At 44.0% G+C, this 27,736-nt stretch overlaps 1 protein-coding gene across 1 annotated transcript in view; it reads right to left on the bottom strand.

Moving 5' to 3' along the window:
* Positions 1-387: 387 nt before the first annotated feature.
* Positions 388-27,736, bottom strand: part of CYP19A1 (cytochrome P450 family 19 subfamily A member 1) — a 332,239-nt gene continuing 304,890 nt past the window's right edge. Inside the window, exons 7-10 of the mRNA XM_069625283.1 lie at positions 19,342-19,456; positions 15,383-15,545; positions 10,655-10,896; positions 388-1,006 (exon numbers count right to left, since the gene is read on the bottom strand). Of these exons, the coding sequence (XP_069481384.1) occupies positions 761-1,006; positions 10,655-10,896; positions 15,383-15,545; positions 19,342-19,456 (766 nt within the window). The 3' untranslated portion in view covers positions 388-760. The remainder of the gene's footprint in view (positions 1,007-10,654; positions 10,897-15,382; positions 15,546-19,341; positions 19,457-27,736) is intronic.

Here is a 27,736-nt window from a genome sequence, read left to right as displayed (position 1 = left end):
AGCATTTTGACCAGACATGAAATGTCATAACATAACAAGTCATTTCATCATTTAGAAAGAGGACACATACAATAGTTCTGATTTAGAATGCAATGTCACTTTAATTCAGCAGTTAAAAAGAGCAGAGCACACATTTAAATCGTGAATTTCTTTATTGTGTATGTATGTTATTGAGGACTTCTAAATGCTCTGAATAAGAAGGCAAATCATGTGATAGCTGAAACAATGTAAAGAAACACACACATATTATTGTTTGGTACCTTTAATGATAAAAAAAATCTGCATTGTGATGCATTAGTCTAAAATTCACAAACTTCGAAAAAAGTTATTGATTCGACTATTCCGATATTTAAAACTGTACTAAAGAAAAGTCCCGAAACAAAGACATCATAAATAACAATATTTATTGATAATTGTACAAAATCCAATGCTTGAAATTAAAAATAATTTACAGAATATAATTTATACAAGTCCCACAAAATAGTGAGCTAGGTGCATCCTTACGCTAGATACTGTACTGTGAGTCTATACATGCATCATTCTGATTCACGCATCTAAGAATATTGTTTCTACTGCTCATATGCTGAAGAAGAAATGTCATGTTATGAAAAGTCTGCTGGTGGCAGATTACGTGCGAGCATAATCCTTTACACTTGCATTACAGTTATGTTACAGCAATTGTAAGTCAACAAGACATGCATACTAACGCAGATACAGACATTCCAAACGTTAATAGGCAGTCTACAATGCTCTTTCCAGGTTAGTCTTCAAGAGCCTTTGGGTTTCGCGGGATGAACACCATCTCAAGTGAGGACTGGGTCTCGTCAGGGTGCACCGACAGATCATTGTTGTTCTGAATGTTCTCTAGACATCTTCCCATTATGGTTTGCACCCGATATCTCTTGAGCACGGTCACCAGGATGGCTTTCATCATCACCATGGCTATATACTTCCCCGCGCATGCACGAGGCCCAAAGCCAAATGGCTGGAAGTAGCGGTAGGGGACCTGAAAGACGCAATAAAGCAATTTATCATGCATTGCCTATAATAAGAGAACGATCAAAACAATGTTATGCTTTTCTGTTTGCAGTTTCAAGGTTAAAATTAATAAGCTCCAATCGCACCCGGTGAAGGGTGCTCAGCCAATCAGGTGCCTGGAAGAGCAGGCAAGAATACACTCTATACCACCCTCTTTTTACCAGCCACCCGCGGCCCTTCCCTGAGCAGTGCCATCTTGATTGTGGGGTGGCAAAAAGAAGCCTCTCCCTGGTGCCTCCCTACCCTCCCCCACACCCCACCAAAACCCAGCTCATCCCTCCGCACTTAACTGCCGGACCAGAGCTATGTGATCCGGTCCCGATGTTCCTCCCACCCACGGCCGCCATAGAAATGGAAAAGAGACTCAGACCCTTTTCCTATGGCGGTGGCAATCTTTTTTTCTCAGGACGTTGGTGTCACACAATGCGTGCAGCCAATCGCCTGAAAAAATGAAATAAACAATTCACACCTTGGCTGAACCCCAAAAAGCAAATGGCTATTACTCCCTTGTTGGGGGGCGGACATGGATGATAATGGGCTGCAGTCCATGCCGAGGCACTCACGTCACTCGGGCCGCCCTATGTTCGGGCTGGCAGGCCATTACCAGCCATGTCTGTCCCCCGACGTGGGGATGGTTTCAGTATTTCTATCTTGGTATGAGGTGTAAATTCCAGTTGACCAATTACAATAGTTTCTTCTAGATCTACTTGCTAATTTGAGTTTCTGGACATTGAACTCTGTAAGTCCAACAGAAGAAACACAGGCAAATTTACTAGCTAAAGAAAAACATAAATGGAAACCAGCAGATACAGTTCGCCAACAATGCAAGCAATTCAGATACAATTGGAATCAACTTGAATTATCTCCACAGGAGCTCAGTAGAGATACACAAAACAATATTCTGGTGCCTTAAACTATTACAAACCATTTTGAACTGGTTAGCTGGAATTTTCACACCAAGGTTATTACTACACATTTCATTTATATCACTCAAACAAGCATGAAATGTTGAGCTGGCCTTGCTAAGATGTGTTGCTATCTTAAGAGCCACCATCCAAGAGGTAGTATCTGAGAGTCCTTTACTTGTATAATAACAAGTGCAATAAAGAGACATGTATTTAAATCTGGCAATATTAGCACTTGCGCACTTAAATAGAACACCATAAAAACATACCAATCATATCACAGCATAACAAGGAAGGTGTGTACCCACAAACACATAAAAAGGAAGGATTGTGCTGCTCTTACAATGTTACATAGTGTGGTAAAAAGACACAAGAACCATAAGGGCTGTACAGTGATCGAAGTGAGTGGGAACGGTCGGGAGTGGCGTTCCACTACTTTTTTTTGTTGCTGTGTACCATTCCTCTACGTTTTACGACCATATTCACCATTCTCTATGGCGGATTTGTCCATTCATGTCCCTGTGCAAGTTTAAAGTTGTAATAGGAGCCTTAGTTACTAGTCACTTAGACCATTGCAATGCCCCGGGCACAACACCTTGTCACATGTTGCACTATGCTTCTGCCTACCCTCTCCCCTGCTGAGACCACAGTTCCACTACTTATTTCTGTACACTTCTACCACTGCAGCTCAGTGAAGTGACGTTCCGAATGCTGACAAAGGGAGATGGTCGGAAGGTGCGTGAGTGATTCACCACGAATGGTGTAGGTGCCCTCTCCTACAAGAGATACATATCAAATAGAAAAAGCTTAACCCTTTTGCCCACTAGAATCAATGGGCATTGATTTTATTATTTATCTAATTTAAAATTTCATCTGTGACATTATATGTGTTGTGATGAGTATTGTGTGCCGGGGCAAAGGAGGGTAAATGGCTGCATGCCTAACCATGTCTTCTGAATGTCAGTCATTATTATGCTTCACATCCTAACTTTCAATGGGAGTAGTGTTGTGAATTTCAAAAGTTTTTCTTTTTTATTCTTTATATTTTGCTTCTATATGTTCTTATTGAAGACCCATTTGTTCCCTTTAACAATTTTAAAATGGAACCTTGCTGCTGTGTTTTAATGGCACTAAGCCCCAAGCCTAGTGAGTCTAGCCACAGGGTATGCTCTTTAGCCAGGCCTGTATGCAGTGATTGTTCCTACAAATGCCCACAAGGCATGCCCTGATGGCATACCTTGCTAGAACTGAGCCCCGATCAGGGACCCTTGTGCATACCCTGTGCACAGTGGTACTTACTACAGTGCAAGCATTCCTTGGCCTCTGACTGTCACCGGAGAGCTCTTTGGCAAGGGAATGACCATCTTCCCAGGTAGTGAAGTATTTACAAAAAGGGCAAATAGACCCAGGCCTAGGGCAGCAGACCTTGTTGCTGTTTATTTACTATTAACTAATAACTTTTCAATTTAAACTTAGTTTTATTTGTCTGATGAATACCTTTCCTTTCTCAAAAGTAGGCAATTGGCCTGAACAAGTAGCACTAATGCACTTAACAGTAGAACGCTCTGGGCCTCATTATAACCCAGCCAATATCCTGGCAGTAAACCCGCCGGTATACCGGCAAAGGCTATTACCGTTTCCGGCACTTGGTCTGGCGGCATTGCTGACGGATTACGAGTGCCGAAGTGACAGTGTAAATCATCATTCATGAAGTCCCATGGGACTCCATGAGGGGATTTGCCATCATTACCGGCACCGGTTTTACCGGTGCCGGTATTGAGGCCATTTTATGCCTGTAGGGTACCGGTCTCACCTCCACCTTTTAGCTGACGGTAACTCAGGTGCCCCACCGCCAAGCACGTAGTCGGCCAGTCCGGTGAAGTGCCAGTATTTGTGAAAACCAGCACTTTATTACCAGACCAGCCGACCTATAATGAGGACCTCTGTCTTCTCCAAATCCTGAGCAGCAAATGTTCAACTAACCTGCCATAGACGATAACCAGCTTGAATTAGCATAACGGTAGCAATAACCTTTTAATATCCTTAGGGCCTCATTACACGGAAGGCGGTGGTCCAGGGTGCTATTAGCACCCTGGACCATGCCGGTAAAATACCGGCACCGCCTTGGCGGAAAGGGGATTTACCGCCCCATTCCAAGGTTGGAGGGGCGGTAAATCCCCTTTCCGCCATTGCCCTTCCCCATTCCCATTTCTGCCCCATAGGGCTCTATGGGACTGGGGAAGGCGCTAATTACGGCACCGCAATTTTGCGGTGCCGTAATTAGCTCCGAGGTCCCTTAGCGGGTTGGTATTTAACGCCTGCAAAAAGCAGGCGTTAAAACTCCAACCCGCTAAGGGACCCCGTAGTACGGCGGTAAGGGTTAACGGTCACCGTTGCCATTAACGGTGACCGTTAACCCTTACCGCCGTCCGTGTAATGAGGCCCTTAGTCTTAAAAACGTCTTTATGTTGTTATGGACCCAAACTGGGACAAAATGGTGATGAAAGTGAGATAGTTTGGCCAATGGGGCAGCGTCTGGTGAAGGGGCAGAATTGTGTGAAAGTACAGAGTCTAGCAAGAAGGTGGAGTAAAATTGGTGCGGAAAGGTGAATGCCCCTAATTGGAACTAGGGCAGCAGAAAGCCTAAATATGACACAGACCCCAGGCGCAGTGCTCATGATGTTCAAAAAATCTTTTTTTGCTGTGCAATAAATAGTGTGGCGCTCTACAAATATTGTCTTATTCTACTACATAACTGTGGTGTTCTGGCACTATATGTTGTGTTTTGAAATACTTTGTTGTGTTCTAAAATACTGTATAGTGGCGGAAGAGAAGACCACAGAATGCACAAAAAAGGCACAAGGTGTAAGCGGGTATCCAAGACCAGTTTCTTGGTTATACGTTTCAAACCAGCCTACAGCAGACCCTATTTTTAGTTTTCTTGACCAGTCTCTTGGTTATCCGTTTCAAACCAGCTTACAGTAGATCCTATTTTTAGGTTTCTTGGTCATTTAGCGACTTGCTTTGTTTTCCACACAATATTGTTTATACTGTTGAAATACATTGTGTGTTGGGCAAATATGAAGTAATATTTCGCAAAACTGTGTACAGGAAAAACAATACCGCACTATTGTATAGGTGTGTTGGCAGCACACCTCATGAATTCTGTAAATTTCAGTGCATTTCCACAGGACACTTTAGAATTTGGTTTTCTATTGATTGTAAAATGCTAGATTCAGTGCCCACCTGTCACCAATCAACATGCAACTTTAATCAATGTGTACTTAACATTTGAATCATATGTTATTTATTTAACACTATTTGTATAGTTGGTGATATGTTTTATTTTCTATTTCAATACCCACATGTGTGACCTAATTAAAATAAAGGACACCATAGTCTTTCTCCAGGATTTGGGTCAGAACCTTCTTCCAGTAATGCATACTTGTTTTGATATATTACCACTAATATGGAGGTCTGTTTGAATAGTCACTGCAACAACTCATTGTAGTGCAAACGTTTGAGGACAGGACCACCCCCTTGTACAAAGTTGAACTTAGTGTTTGGCTGTAATTAAGTAATTATTTTATGTCTTACTAATTTTCTAAACTATATTTTTTTTAAAAAGTTTAAAGTGGAGTATCAGTGTAAGACCTCGAAACCAAATCTTATGGCTGCTCGCTTCCGTCTTTTCAATTGGTTTAAAAAGGCCATATGACATGCCTTGTCCTCATGAATAGTAATCTCCATTATAGGGTATCCGACTGTACCTTGTCCAATTCTTCCCACCTTCCCCAACAGCCTAATGACTTGGGTGATTGATCTGTGTTTAACTGCTTGACAGTCCTCGAGGGGTATTGTTGGAGGGTTTCCCTTTTACGCCTGCACAGGAGGAGCAGAAGAGATGCCAGAGCACCAGAAAGATCCAAAGCAATATGTACAGTTTTGGCTATTAGGTGCCTGTTTCTTGTCGCAGGGGACCCTTGTGAATTAAAGACTCGTACCTAGACGAGCAGGACTCAGTGAAATTAGGACGCCGTCAACGCGCATTTCAACTTTTGGATTAATGCCTTAATGAGCGCATTAAACCACAATTTGCAAAATAGTCTTATCACATTTTACAGTGTAAGAGTTTCCCTATCTTATAAACTGAAAGATAGTGGGGCTCATTGCAAGTTTGGTAGTGCAGCAAAAAAGTGGAGGTAAATCCGTTTACCTGCATTTGTCCCGCACTGTCAAACTACAAGTTTCCCGGTATTACCTGTGCCGGTATTACCGGATGATAATACTGGCGATTAAGTGGAGGAGTTACCTCCAGCTGCAAACCCAGCAAAGACCACTACAGAACCAGTGAACACAGTTAACATGTACCAGACAATACAAGGGATGCCAGAGGGCACAGTGAACATACTCCAGAGAGCACAAAAGATACCAATGGGCACGAAATGTATCCGGAGACCAGAAAACAGAAGAGTGCCTGTGAGCACATAAGACCAGCTCTGAACCAATGAAAGAAGATATAGAAGTCCCACTGACCAGAAGCAGAATCAATGAACGAAAGAGAGTGCACAGGGAACAAAGCAGCTAAAAAATGAAAGCTCGCCCTGCCATGCTGCACCACAGGGGACATAGTGCTGCACCACGGGGGACATAGTGCTGCACCACGGGGGACATAGTGCTGCACCACGGGGGACATAGTGCTGCACCACGGGGCATGGCAGGATCTAGAACTGCCATATACATGTCTGAGCATCATCACTGAGTGCATCCAGGGACGTCACAGGAAGTGATGTCATCAGACTCCACCCTGAATTGATATTGCTAGAAGCGATGGAACACGACCTTTCACCCCATGAAAAAACAGGAAGTGGCATAACATAGCGCTGTTCCTAAGTACACTATGAAAAATATGTTTACGATATCACTATAAAGTGATATACATTTCATACAAGAATGGATCGCCATATGTATTGTTAAGATCAGTGTGTATCAGCCCATATTACCAAATTACTGTGAACACAAGCAGACGTACTTGGACAAATGATAATGATGTGTTATTATATAGCACTTACACTTAAGCGCTTTATATAGAAAAAATATACATACAATATCACCCAACCTGTGTTGGTACTCATTTATCGACCTCAGAAGGATCAAAGACTGAGTTGAGGTGTTTAATTACAGACTAAATCAGTGACTCACCCCCTGAAGTGTGCCTGAAATAAACCTTTAATGTGTCTAGCAGTTATTGTATATAGTTCCAGAAAGACACATTATTTGGTATTCCTATTCTTTCTTATTTAGGGTCACTGCTGAAAGTGTTAGACTGTTAGAACCGCTGTTCATTTTTGTTTAAGAGGCCTGAACAAGAACGCCAGCCACTCCAGAAGCAAAGAGCCACATGGCGCTGGTCACAGCCTAGGAGCATGCATTACAAAAATAAAAAGAAAACAAATTACACTTTCTTCTTTTTTTTTTTTTTTTTTTAGGGGTAGCAAGGGAGACCACAGGGGTAGCAAGGAAGACCTCGGGGGTCGCATTAGCGAGCCCTAGCGACCCCTAAATGACGCCCTGCGTGCATCCTGGAATGCATTACTGCTTTGCATCTTTTTGGTGCGTCATTTTAATAATTGTATTCTGGCAATTTTATATGCAGTTATGGGCTTGGTTGAAATAAAATAGGCCATTCAATTGAATGGCCAAAACAGTAATACCATATCAGTATTATTTTCCATGCAGATAGGCATCTTTTGTTTGTTCAAGAATTATATTTACAACAAGAGAGAGATAAGGAAGTAAGTAAAAGGTCTGTGGCTGGAGCTTTGCAAACGTCCAGCCTGCCACATAGTTGTTCTTATCTAAAGTGCATTTGGAGCTAGAGCATGCCGTGGTTGTGCATTTGGAGCTAGAGCATGCCATGGTTGTGCATGCCATGGTTGTGCATTTGGAGCTAGAGCATGCCTTGTTTGTGCATTTGGAGCTAGAGCATGCCATGTTTGTGGATTTGGAGCTAGAGCATGCCATGGTTGTGCATTTGGAGCTAGAGCATGCCATGGTTGTGCATTTGGAGCTAGAGCATGCCATGGTTGTGCATGCCATGGTTGTGCATTTGGAGATAGAGCATGCCATGTTTGTGGATTTGGAGCTAGAGCATGCCATGGTTGTGCATTTGGAGCTAGAGCATGCCATGGTTTTGCATTTGGAGCTAGAGCATGCCATGGTTTTGCATGCCATGGTTGTGCATTTGGAGATAGAGCATGCCTTGTTTGTGCATTTGTAGCTAGAGCATGCCATGTTTGTGCATTTGGAGCTAGAGGTAGGAGCCTGCAATCACTGTCTGCCTCTGCATACAGCACATGTGCACGCGCCTTCTATATTTTGGATTCCACCTGTTTTTTTGCAACTGTAATTGCGTTTTTCCATGTGCATGCATGGCAGGTTTCTGTGAATGCATGTTGAGCAACATAGAAACTCAGGACCACTTGGTTTTTTAGAGGGACACAAAGATGTGCATGTGTTTGGAGTCACGGTACTCTCTGTGCTATTTGGGGGTGTCAAATCTTCCTAAGCACTGTCTCGTTTCGTCTCCAACTATGCAACAGAACCCCAATGTGGGCTTTTACTTTCCTCATTATCCCGGAAAGGGCTGCTTTACCTGACCGATTGTGCACCTTCTTTCCAAGCAAGGCTCTTACGCTCTCCAATCTAGTGCAGCTCATTACCCTTATTCTGCCCACCCAGTCACACTATCTGCACCACGGCATGGGTCATGTTACTCCACTGCATGGATCACCACCGCTCCTCCCAGCACAGTCCCGGGCTCTCGCCACTCACGCAACAAGGGACACTTTTACCACTCACGGTATGGTGAATTCCCTTTTCATCGGTTACATTACCACCTCGTCCTGCATCCTGTGACCTCCCATCGATCCTGTGTCCCCTCTTAACCGGTATCCAAACCCTCTACCCCCTCACACTCACCTTTCTGCCTTAGCAGTGGACCTCTTTACCAATCTACCATAGCAGTTGTTTATCGATCTTTCCCCAACCACCCCCTCCAAACTCTAACCCTGGCAATCATTGCCCCTAACTATGCCAATGGGTAGAGAGGCTTCCCAGTTACTGAAATAGGATTGACCCTGGGATGACCTGCTTTCCTTTGTCATTCATTCTCCCAAACCTTGGCCTCCAAAGCTCTAACCTGTAGCTTTACGTAGGTCCTGCACTCTCCCTTGCTTCAAGCCAGTGTCCTCAGTAGAGATCACCCACTGCCCTCCACCCCTGTAATAGTGCATGATGTCTTGCGAAGAGCATGGTGAGCAAGGATGACTGCTCGTCTTAATTCTTCCTGGACCCTGTCACAAACAGATCAGCTAATCTGCATCCCCACACCTTTCAGGTTTAAAATACAAGGCAGGCTTTGGAAATGCAGCAGGGGGGGTGGGCATTATTTCCTTGCCCGTCTTCTGGGTGTGTCCTCAACTACATCTGTGTACATCATGCATCTGAATACTGGCACACCCCTTCCCAATCTGTTGAGGTTAAGGGTGATCCTGATGTGGCGATCTGTGTGGACGAATAAAGAGGAAACTTTAACTAGATCACTTTTAAGGAATCTCCTGAGCCTGGGGAATTCTCACACAGTTGGTTTATTATAAGAGCAGCAGGCAGCGTTGGATTGACTGTTATATTAACAACCCAGAAAGAAGTGAGGGCCTGTAGATTCAATCTCTCAAATCACAAATCTGGTCCGTTCCGCACAGTCTGCCGGAGGAGGCAAACTGGGATAAACCATCAGCCAGACTGTATCTTCCGTACCTTGCTTCGGTCCCCAACACTCTATAGCGACATACATAAAAGATATTTAGTAAATGTGCTCAGATCTAGCGCCCTACGACAATGGAGACGTGCCCTTTTGCTTTTATTGTCCCTCCCCTCAGTCGGAGCTGCCTTTGTCTTTGCCTGCTTCTGAAAAACCACATGGCACAAAAGAACTATTCCCAGACGTGAGGCTGTTCATTTATTTAATGTATGTCTCATATTGTTCCCCTCACTTTTATTGCTCGAGTGTTCATATTTTATTAATGTGATATTAAGATGAATTCAATTTTTTAGCTTTTTGGTGCCATATATTGTGGTTTACTGTTTATGAGTCACGCTGTGAATTAATGTCTTTTTTTGACATGTTTGATGGATCTTTTTGAATCTGAATAAACAGATTTGACTGGCTGACTAAAAGGCAGACCACCCAGGGGTGAAGTCTAAAAGAATTAAATTCTGTGCTGGAAGCCTTTCCTCCTTACCAGGCTTGTCCAACTCCAGGCCTCAAGGGCCATAAACGTGACGAGTTTTCAGGCTATCCCTCATTATTATTCATGAGGAAAAGGTGCACACATTTAGAATCATTGCATGCAAATGTATCTCATGATTACTAATGCGGGATTTCCAGAAAATCTGACATGTTTCGGGCCATCGAGGCCTGAAGTTGGATAACCCTTTACTAGACAGTTCCTCGGATCACAGTTACTCAACGGCCAAAATCGATATTTCTGTTCTGCAACCTACCCCATCCACCATATTACATGATCCAATGGCCTCTGCTTCCTCATGCCTCCCCCACATACAAGGAAAATAGAGCAATGGTACTGGCCTTCTTCCCACCAAATCATTTGTAAACTAATCCGTACTGTAGAAAAAGAAGATAGACTTACGGTCTTCTTGAAATTTTCAAGCGTGAATTCGTTTGGCTTTGGAAAGTATTCAAGCCTGTGCATCCGCCCAAGGTTCAGGATAATGTTGGTTCCCTTTTTGACGTAGTAGCCATCGATAACATCATCTGCTAAAGCTTTACGCATGACCAAGTCAACAACCGGCTGGTATCTCATGCTTTCATATATAAAGTTTTCTGTCACCTTTAAGTTCGGCATGTCTGTGCTCCGGACGTCACGGTCACCTACAAAACATGACAAGAATACAAAGTACACTTTTTGATATGCACATTGTTGCTCCACATTTATCCTTACAATGCAGTAACAAACACAATGGAACACTGTGAAATCCATTGAATGTGCAGGATTTTCAGAAAAAGAAAATGGCCCCTGATGGAGCATTTCTGTGTGTCGGTGTATGCTAAATTATCATACTTTCATGACAAAAACATAGCATTTAAGAGGATAGTGGGGGAATACTGTATGTTATGTCATGGAGCAATACGTTTTCATAAATGTGCTGCTAAATAAACAGTGAGCACTGCAAACACTGGGCATCATTACAAGTTAGAAGTGGGGTAGAAAGTGGCAGTAATTCCAGTACAGACACTTTTACCGCTCTGCCAAATACTGAGTTTGACCTTGAAGTGGAGGATTTATCTCGAGCATCATGCTGGAGTTCATTGCTCACCTTTAAGGTAAAACATCAGCAGAATAATTGTGGCAGAATTACAGCTCAATTTAATTCCGCCAACATCCACATGGACTCCAAAAATGGGGATTAACACTGCCCTTTCTCCACATGAAATCCAGTGGTAAATCAATGGGACCAAGTGGGAGTAATCGTAAGTGAGTTTGGAGGTAATTCGGCAGATTTACTGCCTAATTAACTCCAAACTCGTAATGAGATCCAAATTGACTTTTTAAACCCACTGGTTATGAGTTTGGGTAATTCCTCCAACTTCAAGGACCATTGCTGCCACTTGTTTTGTTAGTACATCTGCCAAATTATGAGTTCAGGAAAGGCAATGATATGCACTATCTTAAGTCTGATCTACCCAGCGGGTAATAATAGAATTGCAAATGTCATTAATGTAATATCCTGAGAAGACCATGAAAAGTATTACTACCTATTAATTCTTACACAACACACGGGACTATTGCACAATATATATCCCATCACAACATATTGTTTTCTTAAACTTTTAGCAATAAGTCATTTTAAAGACACCAACATGGACCTTTGAACCAATGCAAATACACCAAACGGATCAACCTGTGTCAAACACAAATTCCACCAAACAATATTGGTGTTATGATTCATACCGGAACTCGGGCTGACAACAACAGACGCAATCATTCATGTAGGACGTCATCTACGCCATTGCGGTACCCACCCGTCATAACAATAAATGCAGTATCAAAGTCATTTTCACATATCAAATCTCTTTCATTACGCAGTCCTTGTGACCATGAATTACAATGGACATTATGAATCCCTTTAGATGAGAATCCATTACGGGAAAATATACTGTTGCCTCCTGCCACTCGAAGCTACTAAGTGAAAACCTGATGGGTAATTTGGTATGATCCAGACAAAAAGGTAAGCACTAGTGCAAGCCTTTGCACGCAATTCCCTGTAGGCACCACCCTTATCAGAATCACTAAAGGACACAATGACTTCAATTAATTTTTTGTTATACACCTACCATAAGGAATACATATTACAACAGTCAGAAGTACCGTGGAATAACCCCAGCCACTACTGATTCAACATGTTAAACATGCCCAATCTGAAACTTAGGTAACCCAAAGTGTACGCCCTTCCACATTTATGTCTTGTAGACAGCGTTCCAATATCTAGATTGATATGAATAATTTACCAAATCCTTTTTCAGATGCACACTGATTCTAAGGAATATATTTTGCCTTTGCACTGATTAATGTGAAGTAGCAATCGTGAATTTCGGTAAGCAATTATTTTAACCATAACTGATATAGTGGAATATTATCCAACTCTTAGATGTGGAACAATCTCAAAGTAATATGACAACTATTGTGGGATATTTAGAATCGAGTCGATGAAATATATAAACTTAATCCATAAATCACTCTAATCTTAAGAAAAATAACTGAGAACTGTCGGCAACACTGTAAAATGGGTAAGTATTCAATATCATACTTAATCAAATAATTTCTGAAGAACAACAAACATTTCCAATTTGTCAAACTTACTTAGATACAATAAAGGGGTGCTGAGCAACAGCACACCCGACAATTGTTCCCATGAATAACAATGTTGACCCATACACTTGAAAGAGATGGGTCCACCTTCTTTGACTTTTATCCCTCTTTCTCTTTTCCAAAATATAAGAATGTTATTGTTGCAAATGTTTTTTAAAAATATTGAATTGATCTACTCTCCCCCTTTTCTCTTGTTTTTGCAATACCGCACTTTCTTCTTCTCCCTTTACAGTGTTCAAGAATTGGTGTCATTATTTTAGACACCACTCTTAAGAGCAACCAGAACCATTCTGTATAATCACATAAAATAATAATGTGACATATGTCAGCATAACTGTTGAGCACTGGTGAGCACATTTGCAATTCCAAATATACAGTCATATGAAATTTGGATAAGATTTCGATGATCAGAGTAGAATGAGATGTGTACTAACCTTTACAAAGTCTTATTGTAGGCGAAAAACGAGCACATTCATTAATATCTATTGTTGGCTTTTTTGTCGATGTTGTTCTTAGAAAAATAGCAAATGGCCTTTTGATCGAACCATGTTTTTACTAGAATAATCAAAGATTCAAAATCTTGGAATATTTAATTCATTAATGTTGTCATATGTTATAGCGCCTTTCACCATAAATATGGTCTCAACGTTCTTTTGATTGAACGCCCTCTGAGGTATGGGAGATTTTGGGGGGGTGCTATTATACATGTGTGTATGTCAGCCATTAAAGATATGCGAGGGTGGCTAAGACCCTGCTAGTCACCCATGTCTAACTGGAGTGTGTATGGGCGCCGTGGAGGTATACTATGGACTAAAGGCGGGGATTGTCTTTAAGGAGATGGAGAGTTATGTGGGAAGCAACAGTTCACATGTTGTGTCGTTAAAAGTAGCTTCATTATTTTGGCAGAGGGGGTGTGCAATAGTATTTGTGTTATATGTGAGTGCTGGGTGTGTGGAGTGAGCCTGTGCCTTCCGGTAAGTTGTGAAGGTGTGGTGTGCGAGAGGAGAAATGGGTTAGCTGTGCAAGCAACGTCTACCTCCTGGGTTGCATCTATTTACAAGGAACAGTGCTATGTTTCACAGACGATTCAAGTGCTAGAGGAATGCATAATACTCACCCTCTAAGAGGTTCTTAGAGTGCCATCTAGTGCGTAAACAAGGTCCCCATTTCATGATTACATGCAGCGGCATGGCCCACCTTCTTGTGCTTTAGAGTTACATGCAGTGCCAACCACGAGCTTGGGTCTGAGGTGCCTGATGATCCTCCTACAGAACGATCAGTGTGATTTTTCCAAGGTGCATTGTAAGTGTGATGCAATGCCCACCCTTCAAGACCTTATGAGTGCAATACCTGGCCCACTGTCAGGTTTTGTTCTAAGTGCAAGTAGCTGGAGTGACTACATGAGACCTCAATGGTTGCTTGGGCGTCCCACAGGGAAGGTTGGGTGGCAGAGCAAAGCTGTTGAAACGAAAGAAGAGGCTAGTAGCTGACAGATGGGCAGGTGGGGGGTGGGGTGTGCTGGGGTCGGGGACTTTCAGTATTAAACATGTGCGCGAGAAGCAGGAGTCGGCACAGGTAGGGAAGGGGATCAGGAAGTTGGGGGGGACAGACAAGTTTTGAGGGCTTTCCTGAAGACAAGGTGATCATCTATGAATCGGAGAGCCAGGGGGAGTTCCAGAAAGTGGGTGTGAGGACAGAAAAACAGGCACCTTCTAATCTGAAGAACTTGAAGGGAGGGACTACCAGGAGGTGTGCAGAGCCTGATCTGAGGATTCTGGTGGAGTGGTAGCGAGTGACCTTGTTTTGGAAGAATTCTGGGTCTTTCTTGTGAATTGCACGGTGGGTCATGTACATGGCTTTGAAGGAGGCCTGTTGGCTGATGGGCAGCCAGTGGAGTGTCCTGAGTGCTGGAGAGATGTGTTCTCAGGGGCAGATTGCGAGGAGGAACCTTGCTGCAGAGTTTTGAATCCATTGGAATTTTCCCAATTGGTATGTAGGCTGACAACTGCATACATTTGTTTTATATCTGTGCAAAGATACAAGAGCAAAATCTCTGTTGAATTATAGGACTCCATTAGGGACTGGAGGATTCACTGCCAGAGATAATGCTTTCATTTCTCTGGATTAAATTCCTTAAGTATAAACCAAAGTTGAAATACTGTGGTACTGCAAAAACGGTGGTCTTTATGGTATCGCCAACTCATTTACTGCTACTGAAATACTAGTAACGAGGCCCCATGACCTTACTTTAGAAGGAAATGAAGACCTGTCTTCTACATTAAAAAAATGTGTAGATTGTTATCCTCTCAACTTCCATCTGATATTTGTTCTTTGGGAGGAAGGGGTGGGGGAAATGTCTTCATTTTAATTCAACCATCTATCAATGAAGAACTGAACACACCTTTGGGTAAGCACAATTAAGACATAATTGGCCAAAGATGATCATTTTGTAATTTTAAAGAGACAAATTGCAGGCCTTGTCCTTACCAATAAGAGTGTGAATTTCTTCCATGATTTTCTCTTCAACCCTTGGATGCTGGGCGACGAGGATAAGCATGAAGTACAGGGACACGGACATTGTGTCGGGCGCCGCGATCAGCATTTCCAGGATGCACTGGTTCACGTTATGCGACGTAAGTTCGCCTCGGTTCTGAAAAACACATTGTACAAACTCTCATTGCTTTATGGAAACCACCAATGTTGGGTAGGCCAATGAGAAAGCAGCGTTCTCTTCTTAAAATGATGTCCTTGCGTTTCTAAAAGAATCACTGAAAAGCGGAAGGCGCAACAAAGGAAGGCTAAGGGGAAGGGAAGATGAATAGCAAACAAATGCACAGGTGAGCTCAAAAGATTATTAACAATTCAAAAGTAAAATACAAGTAAACCAACAAGTCATGAACAATTTAAAAATAAAATAGTTCTTCAAAATCAATAAATAATTTAAAAGGATAGTTGACTTCAAAATTCACAAGTCTAGATGCATCATGGGAAAAGATCATTCTCTTTTGCACGCAAATGTGGCTCACAGCGCGATATTTTTGGGGGGGTATTTTGTGGGAGTGCGGGTTGCGGGGGTCCCCCCCTCACATTTTAAAATAATACAGGGGCTGTGGGGATGTCCCCCGCAGGGACCATGGGTCAATATTGTCTCAAAAATATGGCGATATTTTAGCGGGGATATTAACACATGGAACCGTTTGCATCACTGAGAACATTTTTCTATCCCTATGCATCTTGTGCAAATTGCATCCAGTTCAGTCAGCAACTTCCCATTTCGGGACAGCATCCCACCTAGCTCTGATGACCAGCTGCTGAGCCTTTTTCCTCCCTTCCTTCATAATCCTTCTTATATTAATTATAGCCGCAGCACTTTCTGATCTAACGGCATATGCATATCTGTGGATCAAATGTATGTTTAATAGTTTGTGCTATCAACGACGTGCCCTCCTATGCTGCAGGTTCGAGCAGTAAGAAAGGAGCAGAGGGTTTATAAAAGGAATTCCTCTCCGCCGGGGCAAGTGGTAAAACGGGTTTACCACTAGGTGGATTTATTCTTGCACGGTGTGAAGTACCAGAGGGAAAGGAAAGCTTGCAGAGGTCTGTGTCTCGAGAGGATAGCTCAGGGGCAACGTGCTCGCCTTGGACGCAAGACGACACAGAGCAACACGGGTTCGATCCCCGGGTCCGCGCTTAGAAACCTAAATAACCTATCATGTCATGTGTGGTGGTCACTCATTTAGGGGACTTCTTGGTCCGCTATTCAGGATTGAGTTAGGCCCACAGGAGTAACCCTGCTTTGTAGTGGGTATTAGTAGGCTCTCTGGATTGCCCCCAAAACATTGCTCAGATGAAGGCAGAACAATGCTCGACTAAATCTGGGCTGGACTTCAATAGACAACTGCATTACAACACCGCAGGATCAGTCTGCTCTGGTAGGCGAAGTGGAGAAAGGCAGAAAATATCAAAGGGCAGTAATCATCGTTAATGACTGGTAGCAAGAAACAGCACCAGAGGGGAAATGGCCCCACCTTCAGCCCGAGGAGCAAACTGGCACAACTTGGCTAGGGCAGAAGGAATTCTTTGGGCAATCCCTCTCTGGTGATGGTTACCATGGAAGCAGATCGGAACACCCACGCCTTGTTGTTGATATTTCTACTGTAATGACTGCCACAGGGATTCATGGGAAATCTGTAAAACCACTTACATTATATCATTGAAAAATACCTTGGGGCCTCATTACAAGTCTGGCGGTAACCGTGCCAGTAAAACCGGCCGGTTGCCGCTGGACTTGCACATTTTTCTGGCGCTTGACTTCACGGAAACACCAGGGCACTACAGCCCCGGCGGTCCGTGAAGTCGGGGCGCCGGAAAATGTAAATCCCCATTTGAGTCCCATAGGACTCAGAGGGAATGGGGAGCACGGAAGCAGCGGCACCGCGTGCAACAGTGCCAGTGCTCCCGTGAGAGTCTGCGGGCAGGTGCCCTCCCGTCCGCCAGGTCTGACCCTGGCGGGCAGGACGGCATGCGCCTGCAGACTCATAGTGTGCCGGTCCAGTATCAATTGTGCCGGTAGGCTTACCGGCACCGGTGTTACTGGACCGGCACATTTATAATTATATTTACATTTGTTACATCTGAACAGAGACAGGCAGAAAGAAAAAAGATATTGGAGGGGGTTGTAGGTTTTGAAGAGGAACAAAAAATAACTGTTTTTGCATTTCTGTTTGGAAGAGGCAATTTTCATCTTTTTGTACCAGGTTTCTACTGTGTTTGGAAAAACATGTACAGTTGGAGAAGGGGCATAGACTCAATGAGTTTGCACAATCAATGGATTATCACTGTAGGAAGACCCACAGCAAACTCAAATCATAAAGTTACCAGATCCTCGCCCTTGCATTATGTGACCACTGTTTCTTTAGTGGCATTTTAAGCAATTAAAACAAAGAATTGTGTATTTTCCCGAAACAGGGGGCATTCCAGTGAATCCCTGCAAAGCAAGCTTTGATGCCTTTTTAGGCCAGTTGTATAATCACACAACATTGTTCAGTTTATCCCTCAAATTGCACACCAGTTTCGTTGATTAAATATGGAAGCCTTAATTTCCCGGATCGACTCTTATCCGACAACCACGGTTAAAAGCGAAGATCATTTGCACATCACCATATGCTCAGAGATATTAAACCTGTTAGCCAAGGCATTGCAATTGCCACCTTGACAGCGGCCCGTCTAAATGTATGGAATGAGGGCATGTATCAACTTCATTGGTCCAAGCCTTTCTAAAAGAGAAACTGCTGATGGTACCACTATGAGCAATTACACAGGCAAAGTCTTTAGAGGACCTGCATCCGTCCTCCAGGGGTTCATCGGATGCACAGAACGGAACCAGCCTTATTGCCCACCAGCCTCATCTACTACGGGCTATCAAATCACTTTGCCTGGAAGCCACGACTCTCCTGAACACTCAACACACACAACCACAACAAAGTTTTAGATTTTCTGAAAAAAACACGACTACTCGCACGTAGCTGGCGACAGTATGAGTAAGAGTGGTGAACCCTGAAAAGCTTGCGTTCTCTGTATTTATTTAATTTAATTTATTTATTTATCAATTTGAAATGCGCTCCCGGTACCCAAGGGCTTAAGGGAGCAGACATATAACTGAGACATGACAGTATGCCTGAGTATGTAGGAAAAGTCTTCCTCTTTGATGCGCTGGTATTGTTCCTTGAGTTTTTTTGATTGAATTATTGGATTCAAATCATTCAGATTTTGCTGTGCACTTATTTCGATTCTGCGATCCTCAGGATGAACGTGTTCAATTCTCCACAATGATGCACACGCCTTCAATGTGTATTGCTGAATTCCAAAGATGGCCAGTGTTGGATTATTACCCAGCCAAATAGAAAAGGGAAAATTAAGGAAATAAAAATACATTGAGTTTAAATTAAATAAAATTATCTATACAAACTGCTACTAGCCTTATAAACCATGGGCAGGGTCATTGTTGCTTGGGATAATTTCCTTTCCCTATATTTTGGCTTTTGGCTTCACCTTGAGCCAGAACTTGAGGGCAGACAATTATCCTTCAATAATGTCCTCAATAATGGCCTTTCCTGCGGTTTATAAATCTGAAATAATCTGAATAGAAGGTGAGCGCTACTAAAATTCCATGCATTCATGAAGGCACACCCACGCCCATTGTGCAGCGAGGATTTAAGCACCCATAATATCACTAATGGCGAAAAGGCACTGAATCTCAACACTAAGGGGGTCTTCGCTGGTAGGCAAAGGTTTAGTATTGTGGGTTCCAGTTGGCTGAATAAATATAGATGATTTTGTAATTACACTGTAAACACTCAGTTTTCAAATTTATGTAAGATTTGACGAGACGAAGAAGCGTGCAACAAAAGACATTTTGATGCAAAAAGCTAAGAAACTGTCAATACCTGAGCGAAAATTAGTTCAGATGCAAAATCCATGTTCTCCTCCAGCTTATCAGCAGTTGAAAGTTTTTGGCGCTTTTTTTCTATCAGCTTTTCGACAGCGTCTTTCAAATCCTTCCTAAACCAAATCAGAACACATCAAGTCCAATCTTAATGTCAAAGTCCTCCAGACAGGAAAGCATCATTCAGGACATAAGACATTCTGCTCAAGAAGATCACAAATGAAATAAATCAGACCAGGTGAAGCTTGCACAGACATGCAAACAAAATCGTCAAACCAACTCATATCTCCATATTTCTGATCATCACAATTATTCTTACTTCTGTACATCCTAAATCCAATCTATATTTTTGAACGTCTGTCTGCCTGTCTGTCAGCTATAGAAATGGAGGGGGGACTATCTACAGGGCTCTAAAGTGGCCTAACAGGGGTAACGTTTGATGAGTATTCTAATGGTGTGGTTGAAAGTTGCTGGAGCGGCACCCCTGGGGCATCAAATCAAAACAAATGCTTATTTTGATGACCTTGAAGTTGCTTAACTGGGGCTTTTGGTGGATGAAATTGGAACTGATGCTCATTTTGCTTAACAAACCACCACAACAATTATTCTAAACAAATGACCGTAACAAAAGCTAAACATTTGCTTGACATACGGCTACCATAAAAGCTACAATTGCACCAAACATTAATACAAGTAACTCAGGATTATTAGTACAAGATGATCCATGAAATTATTCTTATGGGCACTCAAGAAGTGTACATTTCCAGTGGCAAAAAGCCTGTAATTCAGTCATCGTGCCACCCAAGAAACAATCCGCAAATTGTCTAATGCTCGGCATAAAGAGGCAGCCAAGGAAGCAGAGACAGTTGAACAACACCATAAAAGTCATCAAGCACAAGCAAGCAGGCAGGCAGCACTGAGGCAGTATGACACACCAGAACAGAGACAAGCCAGACCACAGGCTGATGCAGTCGCCTGATGCTCGGCGTAAAGAGGCAGCCAAGGAAGCAGAGACAGTTGAACAATGCCATAAAAGTCATCAAGCACAAGCAAGCAGACAGGCAGCACTGAGGCAGCACCGAGGCAGCATGACACACCAGAACAGAGACAAGCCAGACCACAGATTGATGTAGTCGCCTGATGCTAGGCGTAAACAGGCAGCCAAGGAAGCAGAGACAGTTGAACAACACCATAAAAGTCATCAAGCACAAGCAAGCAGGCAGGCAGCACTGAGGCAGTATGACACACCAGAACAGAGACAAGCCAGACCACAGGCTGATGCAGTCGCCTGATGCTCGTCGTAAAGAGGCAGCCAAGGAAGCAGAGACAGTTGAACAATGCCATAAAAGTCATCAAGCACAAGCAAGCAGACAGGCAGCACTGAGGCAGCACTGAGGCAGCATGGCACACCAGAACAGAGACAAGCCAGACCACAGATTGATGTAGTCGCCTGATGCTAGGCGTAAACAGGCAGCCAAGGAAGCAGAGACAGTTGAACAACACCATAAAAGTCATCAAGCACAAGCAAGCAGGCAGGCAGCACTGAGGCAGTATGACACACCAGAACAGAGACAAGCCAGACCACAGGCTGATGCAGTCGCCTGATGCTCGGCGTAAAGAGGCAGCCAAGGAAGCAGAGACAGTTGAACAATGCCATAAAAGTCATCAAGCACAAGCAAGCAGACAGGCAGCACTGAGGCAGCACTGAGGCAGCATGGCACACCAGAACAGAGACAAGCCAGACCACAGATTGATGTAGTCGCCTGATGCTAGGCGTAAACAGGCAGCCAAGGAAGCAGAGACAGTTGAACAATGCCATAAAAGTCATCAAGCACAAGCAAGCAGAAAGGCAGCACTGAGGCAGCACTGAGGCAGCATGGCACACCAGAACAGAGACAAGCCAGACCACAGATTGATGTAGTCGCCTGATGCTAGGCGTAAACAGGCAGCCAAGGAAGCAGAGACAGTTGAACAACACCATAAAAGTCATCAAGCACAAGCAAGCAGGCAGGCAGCACTGAGGCAGTATGACACACCAGAACAGAGACAAGCCAGACCACAGGCTGATGCAGTCGCCTGATGCTCGGCGTAAAGAGGCAGCCAAGGAAGCAGAGACAGTTGAGCAATGCCATAAAAGTCATCAAGCACAAGCAAGCAGACAGGCAGCACTGAGGCAGCACTGAGGCAGCATGGCACACCAGAACAGAGACAAGCCAGACCACAGATTGATGTAGTCGCCTGATGCTAGGCGTAAACAGGCAGCCAAGGAAGCAGAGACAGTTGAACAACGACATGAAAGTCATCAAGCACAAGCAAGCAGGCAGGCAGCCCTGAGGCAGTATGACACACCAGAACAGAGACAAGCCAGACCACAGGCTGATGCAGTCGCCTGATGGTCGGCGTAAAGATGATGCCAGGGCAGCAGTGGAAACCCATATTAAACGGTTGGTTACTTTGCAGCCCAGGCAGTGCCACGTATATCTGCTAGTTCCTTATATGTGTTCAACGCACAATTGTTTTCATGCTGTTGCATTCTATGAAGACTTTACATGTATGTGTGTCATTAGTGCCACATCCTATTCCTTGTCTTGCTGCTCAAAATTAGTTCTTTATATCTTTGCAAAACATGAAATCACTATATTTTTGCATTTCATGAACTCTCCACATTTCATACATTGTTTATTTTCCCATAACAAAGGTGTCTGTATACCTTGGAATTCCTATATGTTGGCATATCATTTGTTTTTCATAATTCTGCACATCAAGATGTTCTCATATGTCACCTACTGTATCACGATAACTTCATTGTTTTGTTTAAAAGGAAATCCATTTTTCTGGGTTTAATGAAAACACTGTACATTTTAACACCATCTGAATTCTCCGGTTCTCTTTTGAATTCTCTGATAATACAATCCTTGCTCTCCCTGCTTTACTCTCTTCCTTGTCTGCCTTCTAGCCTTTTCAACTCCTTCCTTACAGATATTCACCTGCTTCTCGACCCCTTCCCAAAGAGGCTTCATTAGCCATTTGGGGGGCTTCAACTTACAAAAATCTGATCCTCCACCCACTTGACCTCAGATCCCTACTCTTTGACCTCTCACTGACTGCCCTCCATAACCAACCTGTTCACCTCCTTGGCAACTCACTCTACCATGTCTTTCTAGCAGTCTCGCTCACCTCATCTTCCCTTTCTACCAATCCAGCTCCATCTGACCGCTCGCTTATTCACGTCATGGTTTTGGTTCACATTCCACTCTCCCGTAGCCCAGCTCCCTGCTAAATAAACAAACGTTTGCATCTGGTGCCCTTGATCCCTATCTAGCTCATGGCCTATCCTTCCTAGTTAACACCTGCTCACTTCTGGTATTCTCCATTGAGCAAGCATTCCTCTATTTCATTGGCAATGACTTCCCCTTCTTCTTCTTATTAAAGATCTGTAAGATCTGTGAAACGCTAGCCCTCCCCTCTCTCTCCCACCTCCTACTTCTCAAGCAAGCTCACTAAGATCTGTGACAAGCTAGCCTTCCCCTCTCTCTCCCACCTCCTACTTCTCAAGCAAGCTTGCTAAGATCTGTGACATGCTTGCCCTCCCCTCTCTCTCTCACCTCCTACTTCTCAAGCAAGCTCACTAAGATTTGTGACACACTAGCCCTCCCCTCCCCTCTCTCTCCCGCCTCTTACTTCTCAAGCAAGCTCACTAAGATCTGTGACATGCTAGCCTTCCCCTCTCTCTCCCACCTCCTACTTCTCATCCAAGAGCTGTAAGATCTGTGACACGTTAACTCTACCCCTCTCTCTCCCACCTCCTACTTCCCATTCAAGCTCACTAAGATCTGTGACACACTAGCCCTCCCCTCTCTCTCCCACCTCCTACTTCTCAAGCAAGCTTGCTAAGATCTGTGAAATGCTAGCTATCCCCTCTCTCTCCCACCTCCTACTTCTCAGGTAAGCTCACTAAGATCTGTGACACGCTAGCCCTCCCCTCTCTCTCCCACCTCCTACTTCTCAAGCAAGCTTGCTAAGATATTTGACATGCTAGCCCTCCCCTCTCTCTCCCACCTCCTACTTCTCAAGCAAGCTCACTAAGATTCGTGACACACTAGCCCTCCCCTCCCCTCTCTCTCCCGCCTCTTACTTCTCAAGCAAGCTCACTAAGATCTGTGACATGCTAGCCTTCCCCTCTCTCTCCCACCTCCTACTTCTCAAGCAAGCTCACTAAGATCTGTGACACGCTAGCCCCCCCTCTCTCTCCCACCTCCTACTTCTCAAGCAAGCTTGCTAAGATATTTGACATGCTAGCCCTCCCCTCTCTCTCCCACCTCCTACTTCTCAAGCAAGCTCACTAAGATTGGTGACACGCTAGCCCTCCCCTCCCCTCTCTCTCCCGCCTCTTACTTCTCAAGCAAGCTCACTAAGATCTGTGACATGCTAGCCTTCCCCTCTCTCTCCCACCTCCTACTTCCCATCCAAGATCTGTAAGATCTGTGACACGTTAACTCTCCCCCTCTCTCTTCCACCTCCTACTTTCCATTCAAGCTCACTAAGATCTGTGACACGCTAACTCTTCCCCCTTTCTCTCCCATCTCCTACTTCTCAAGCAAGCTCACTAAGATCTGTGACACGCTAGCCCTCCCTCTCTCTCTCCCACCTCCTACTTCTCAAGCAAGCTCACTAAGATCTGTGACACGCTAGCCCTCCCCTCTCTCTCCCACCTCCTACTTCTCAAGCAAGCTTGCTAACATCTGTGACATGCTAGCCCTCCCCTCTCTCTCCCACCTCCTACTTGTCAAGCAAGCTCACTAAGATTTGTGACACGCTAGCCCTCCCATCTCTCTCCCGCCCCTTACTTCTCAAGCAAGCTCACTAAGTTCTGTGACACGCTAGCCGTCCCCTCTCTCTCTCACCTCCTACCTCTCAAGCAAGCTCGCTAAAATCTGTGACAAGCTAGCCTTCCCCTCTCTCTCCCACCTCCTACTTCTCATGCCAGCTCACCAAGATCTGTGACACACTAACTCTTCCCCCTCTTTCTTCCAACTCTTACTTCCCATCCAGGATCTATAACATCTGTGACACGCTAACTCTTCCCCCTCTCTCTCCCACCTCCTACTTCCCATTCAAGCTCACTAGGATCTGTGACACGCTAGCCCTCCCCTCTGTCTCCCACCTCCTACTTCTCATGCTAGCTTGCTAAAATCAGTGACACCCTTACTCTCCCCCTCTTTCTCCCACCTCCTACTTCTTTCACCAGTCCCTTCTGTCCTCTCTTGTCTCCTCCCCTAACTCACCTGCTGAGCTAGAGCTACAAGACAACCTGTCCTGTACCCCAGTCGACAACTCTTCTTAATAAATAAGGCTCTCTGTTTTCCGTTTATACTGATTTGTACAGACGGAAATCACTCTGTTTCCTTTCAGCATTTATTTGTAAGAAACAGAAAAAAGTGGAAGAGGCTTAAGGAATTCATGTATTCCCTATTCTAGCCTTTTCAACTCCTTCCTTACAGATATTCACCTGCTTCTCGACCCCTTCCCAAAGAGGCTTCATTAGCCATTTGGGGGGCTTCAACTTCCAAAAATCTGATCCTCCACCCACTTGACCTCAGATCCCTACTCTTTGACCTCTCACTGACTGCCCTCCATAACCAACCTGTTCACCTCCTTGGCAACTCACTCTACCATGTCTTTCTAGCAGTCTCGCTCACCTCATCTTCCCTTTCTACCAATCCAGCTCCATCTGACCGCTCGCTTATTCACGTCATGGGTTTGGTTCACATTCCACTCTCCCGTAGCCCAGCTCCCTGCTAAATAAACAAACGTTTGCATCTGGTGCCCTTGATCCCTATCTAGCTCATGGCCTATCCTTCCTAGTTAACACCTGCTCACTTCTGGTCTTCTCCATTGAGCAAGCATTCCTCTATTTCATTGGCAATGACTTCCCCTTCTTCTTCTTATTAAAGATCTGTAAGTTCTGTGACACGCTAGCCCTCCCCTCTCTCTCCCACCTCCTATTTCTCAAGCAAGCTCACTAAGATCTGTGACAAGCTAGCCTTCCCCTCTCTCTCCCACCTCCTACTTCTCATGCCAGCTCACCAAGATCTGTGACACACTAACTCTTCCCCCTCTTTCTTCCAACTCTTACTTCCCATTCATGCTCACTAAGATCTGTGACACGCTAGCCCTCCCCTCTTTCTCCCACCTCCTACTTCTCATGCTAGCTTGCTAAAATCAGTGACACCCTTACTCTCCCCCTCTTTCTCCCACCTCCTACTTCTTTCACCAGTCCCTTCTGTCCTCTCTTGTCTCCTCCCCTAACTCACCTGCTGAGCTAGAGCACCCGTTCCCCTACAAGACAACCTGTCCTGTACCCCAGTCGACAACTCTTCTTAATAAATAAGGCTCTCTGTTTTCCGTTTATACTGATTTGTACAGACGGAAATCACTCTGTTTCCTTTCAGCATTTATTTGTAAGAAACAGAAAAAGTGGAAGAGGCTTAAGGAATTCATGTATTCCCTTTCTCACGTCTTCGTATCCTCATTTCTATGCATCGGGAATCCATCATACAGCTGCATATCACGCCTTATTCAGAGTTCTCTGCGCCATTGCTGTCCTCTCTTCAGCATCTCAATATTTCCCTTTATTTTCCCCACGCCTCCGGTGTGCACCATGTGTTTGCCTTCTGATCATTTCACTTACTTTGGAACCACACGTTACCCGTATTCCGGCTACTAATTGGCTAGGTGTGTGCTATGTTAATCAATGGTATCCAGTCATAATGTCGAATACAATATTTTCGAAAGTAAAAATGTCGAAAATATTTAGTCGAAAAACAAAAATGTCAAAAAACAAAAATGTCGACTTTTTTTCGATTTTTTTCGATTTTATGTGTTAATAATAAATATTTTATTAAACTTTTTTTTAAAAATAATTAAAGGTATTTCCATGGGGGGTGGGGGTGATGGGGAGGATGGGGATAGGGGTTTGGGATGGTTTTTTTAATAATTAATTAATTATTTAATATTATATTAAAGATTTTTTTAAAATAATTAAAGGTATATCTATGGGGGGTGGAAGGATGGGGAGGAGGGGGGGGGTTGGGGTAGGGGTTTGGGATGGGGAGGTTGGGGGGGGACCCCCCCCCATAATAAATGTTACTATCTGGGTAAAAAAAAAAAAAAAAAAAGTGTTTTGGGTTTTCGATTTTTTTTTCGACATTTTTTTTCTCGAAATTATGACTTTTCCTATTATATGTATGTGTTTTCGACTTTTTTACATTCGACATTTTTTTTTCGACATTTTTGCTATTCGACATTATGTTTTCGACTTTTTGACTATAAACCTTAATCAATATACATACCAGGAATGTCATTTGGGGCTCGCCTGGGGTCGCACAGGGAGTGTGTGGTGGGAGGGGTGGACTGGATGGATGGATGGATGGATGGATGGATGGATGGATGGATATGTGTCAGGGCTCATGTGGGACCGTTTCAACATGATGTTTGGGGGCACCATGCCTATAGGATGGGGAAGCAATCTGAGACACGTTAGGGTGCTTAAATTACGCTGGAGACAGAGAAAAGCAGGGAGGTGCTAAAACTGTTGATTATCACGGGACTCATTCAAAGGCGTTGCTGTGCCGTAACACTGCTAACATGGGGGCAGCTGCTAGCAAGCTCCCTGAGGCTTGTGGCACATTTCAACCAGCAAAACTGAAAGGCCCTGACGCCGGCCCTGGATGGGTGGGTGGGTGGATGGATGGTAAAGTATGGGGAAGAAAGAAGGAAAGAAAGAAAGAAAGAAAGAAAGAAAGAAAGAAAGAAAGAAAGAAAGAAAGAAAGAAAGAAAGAAAGAAAGAAAGAAAGAAAGAAAGAAAGAAAGAAAGAAAAAAAGAAAGAAAGAAAGAAAAAAAGAAAGAAAGAAAGAAGTAGTGGGCAGGTGCAGACTGTGGGTTGGGTCCACATGTGTCTCTGTCGAGCGATGATTGGTGTCTTGCAGGGGGATATTTGGGGCTTTTCTCCTATGGTAACAAAACCTATGAGGCTGTCACAGTTGACTTACCAGAAGGTGGTCAACATTACGCCTAGTCTTGTCTTCCTCCTCCCAGTTCTCACAATCTGTTAGGAGTGGGACGAGGAAGACAGATGTGGGTGTGACAAACCTACTCCAACATGTGAGCGTTTAAGTAGCAAGCACTCCAGCCACTGGTGGGATGCAGGGGGCCCTGCCACACCCGTTCTGGGTCAGTGAATGGTGGGAGATTGAGAAGAAACTTGAGAGTGTGTGTTTTTGAATGTTCTGGGTGGGTGAGTGGGTATGTGCCTGTGTAGATAATGCAGTGAAATAAGAGAAGGTGTATGAGTGAGTGTGACTGGGGAGTGAATGAGTAGGAATGTGATAGTGT

Source organism: Ambystoma mexicanum, chromosome 11 (genome assembly GCF_040938575.1).
Source record: "Ambystoma mexicanum isolate Mex_15411 chromosome 11, UKY_AmexF1_1, whole genome shotgun sequence".
Classification (NCBI taxonomy): Eukaryota; Metazoa; Chordata; class Amphibia; order Caudata; family Ambystomatidae; genus Ambystoma; species Ambystoma mexicanum.
Note: the sequence above shows the minus strand (reverse complement) of the source record. Positions and strands in the feature narration are given on the sequence as shown.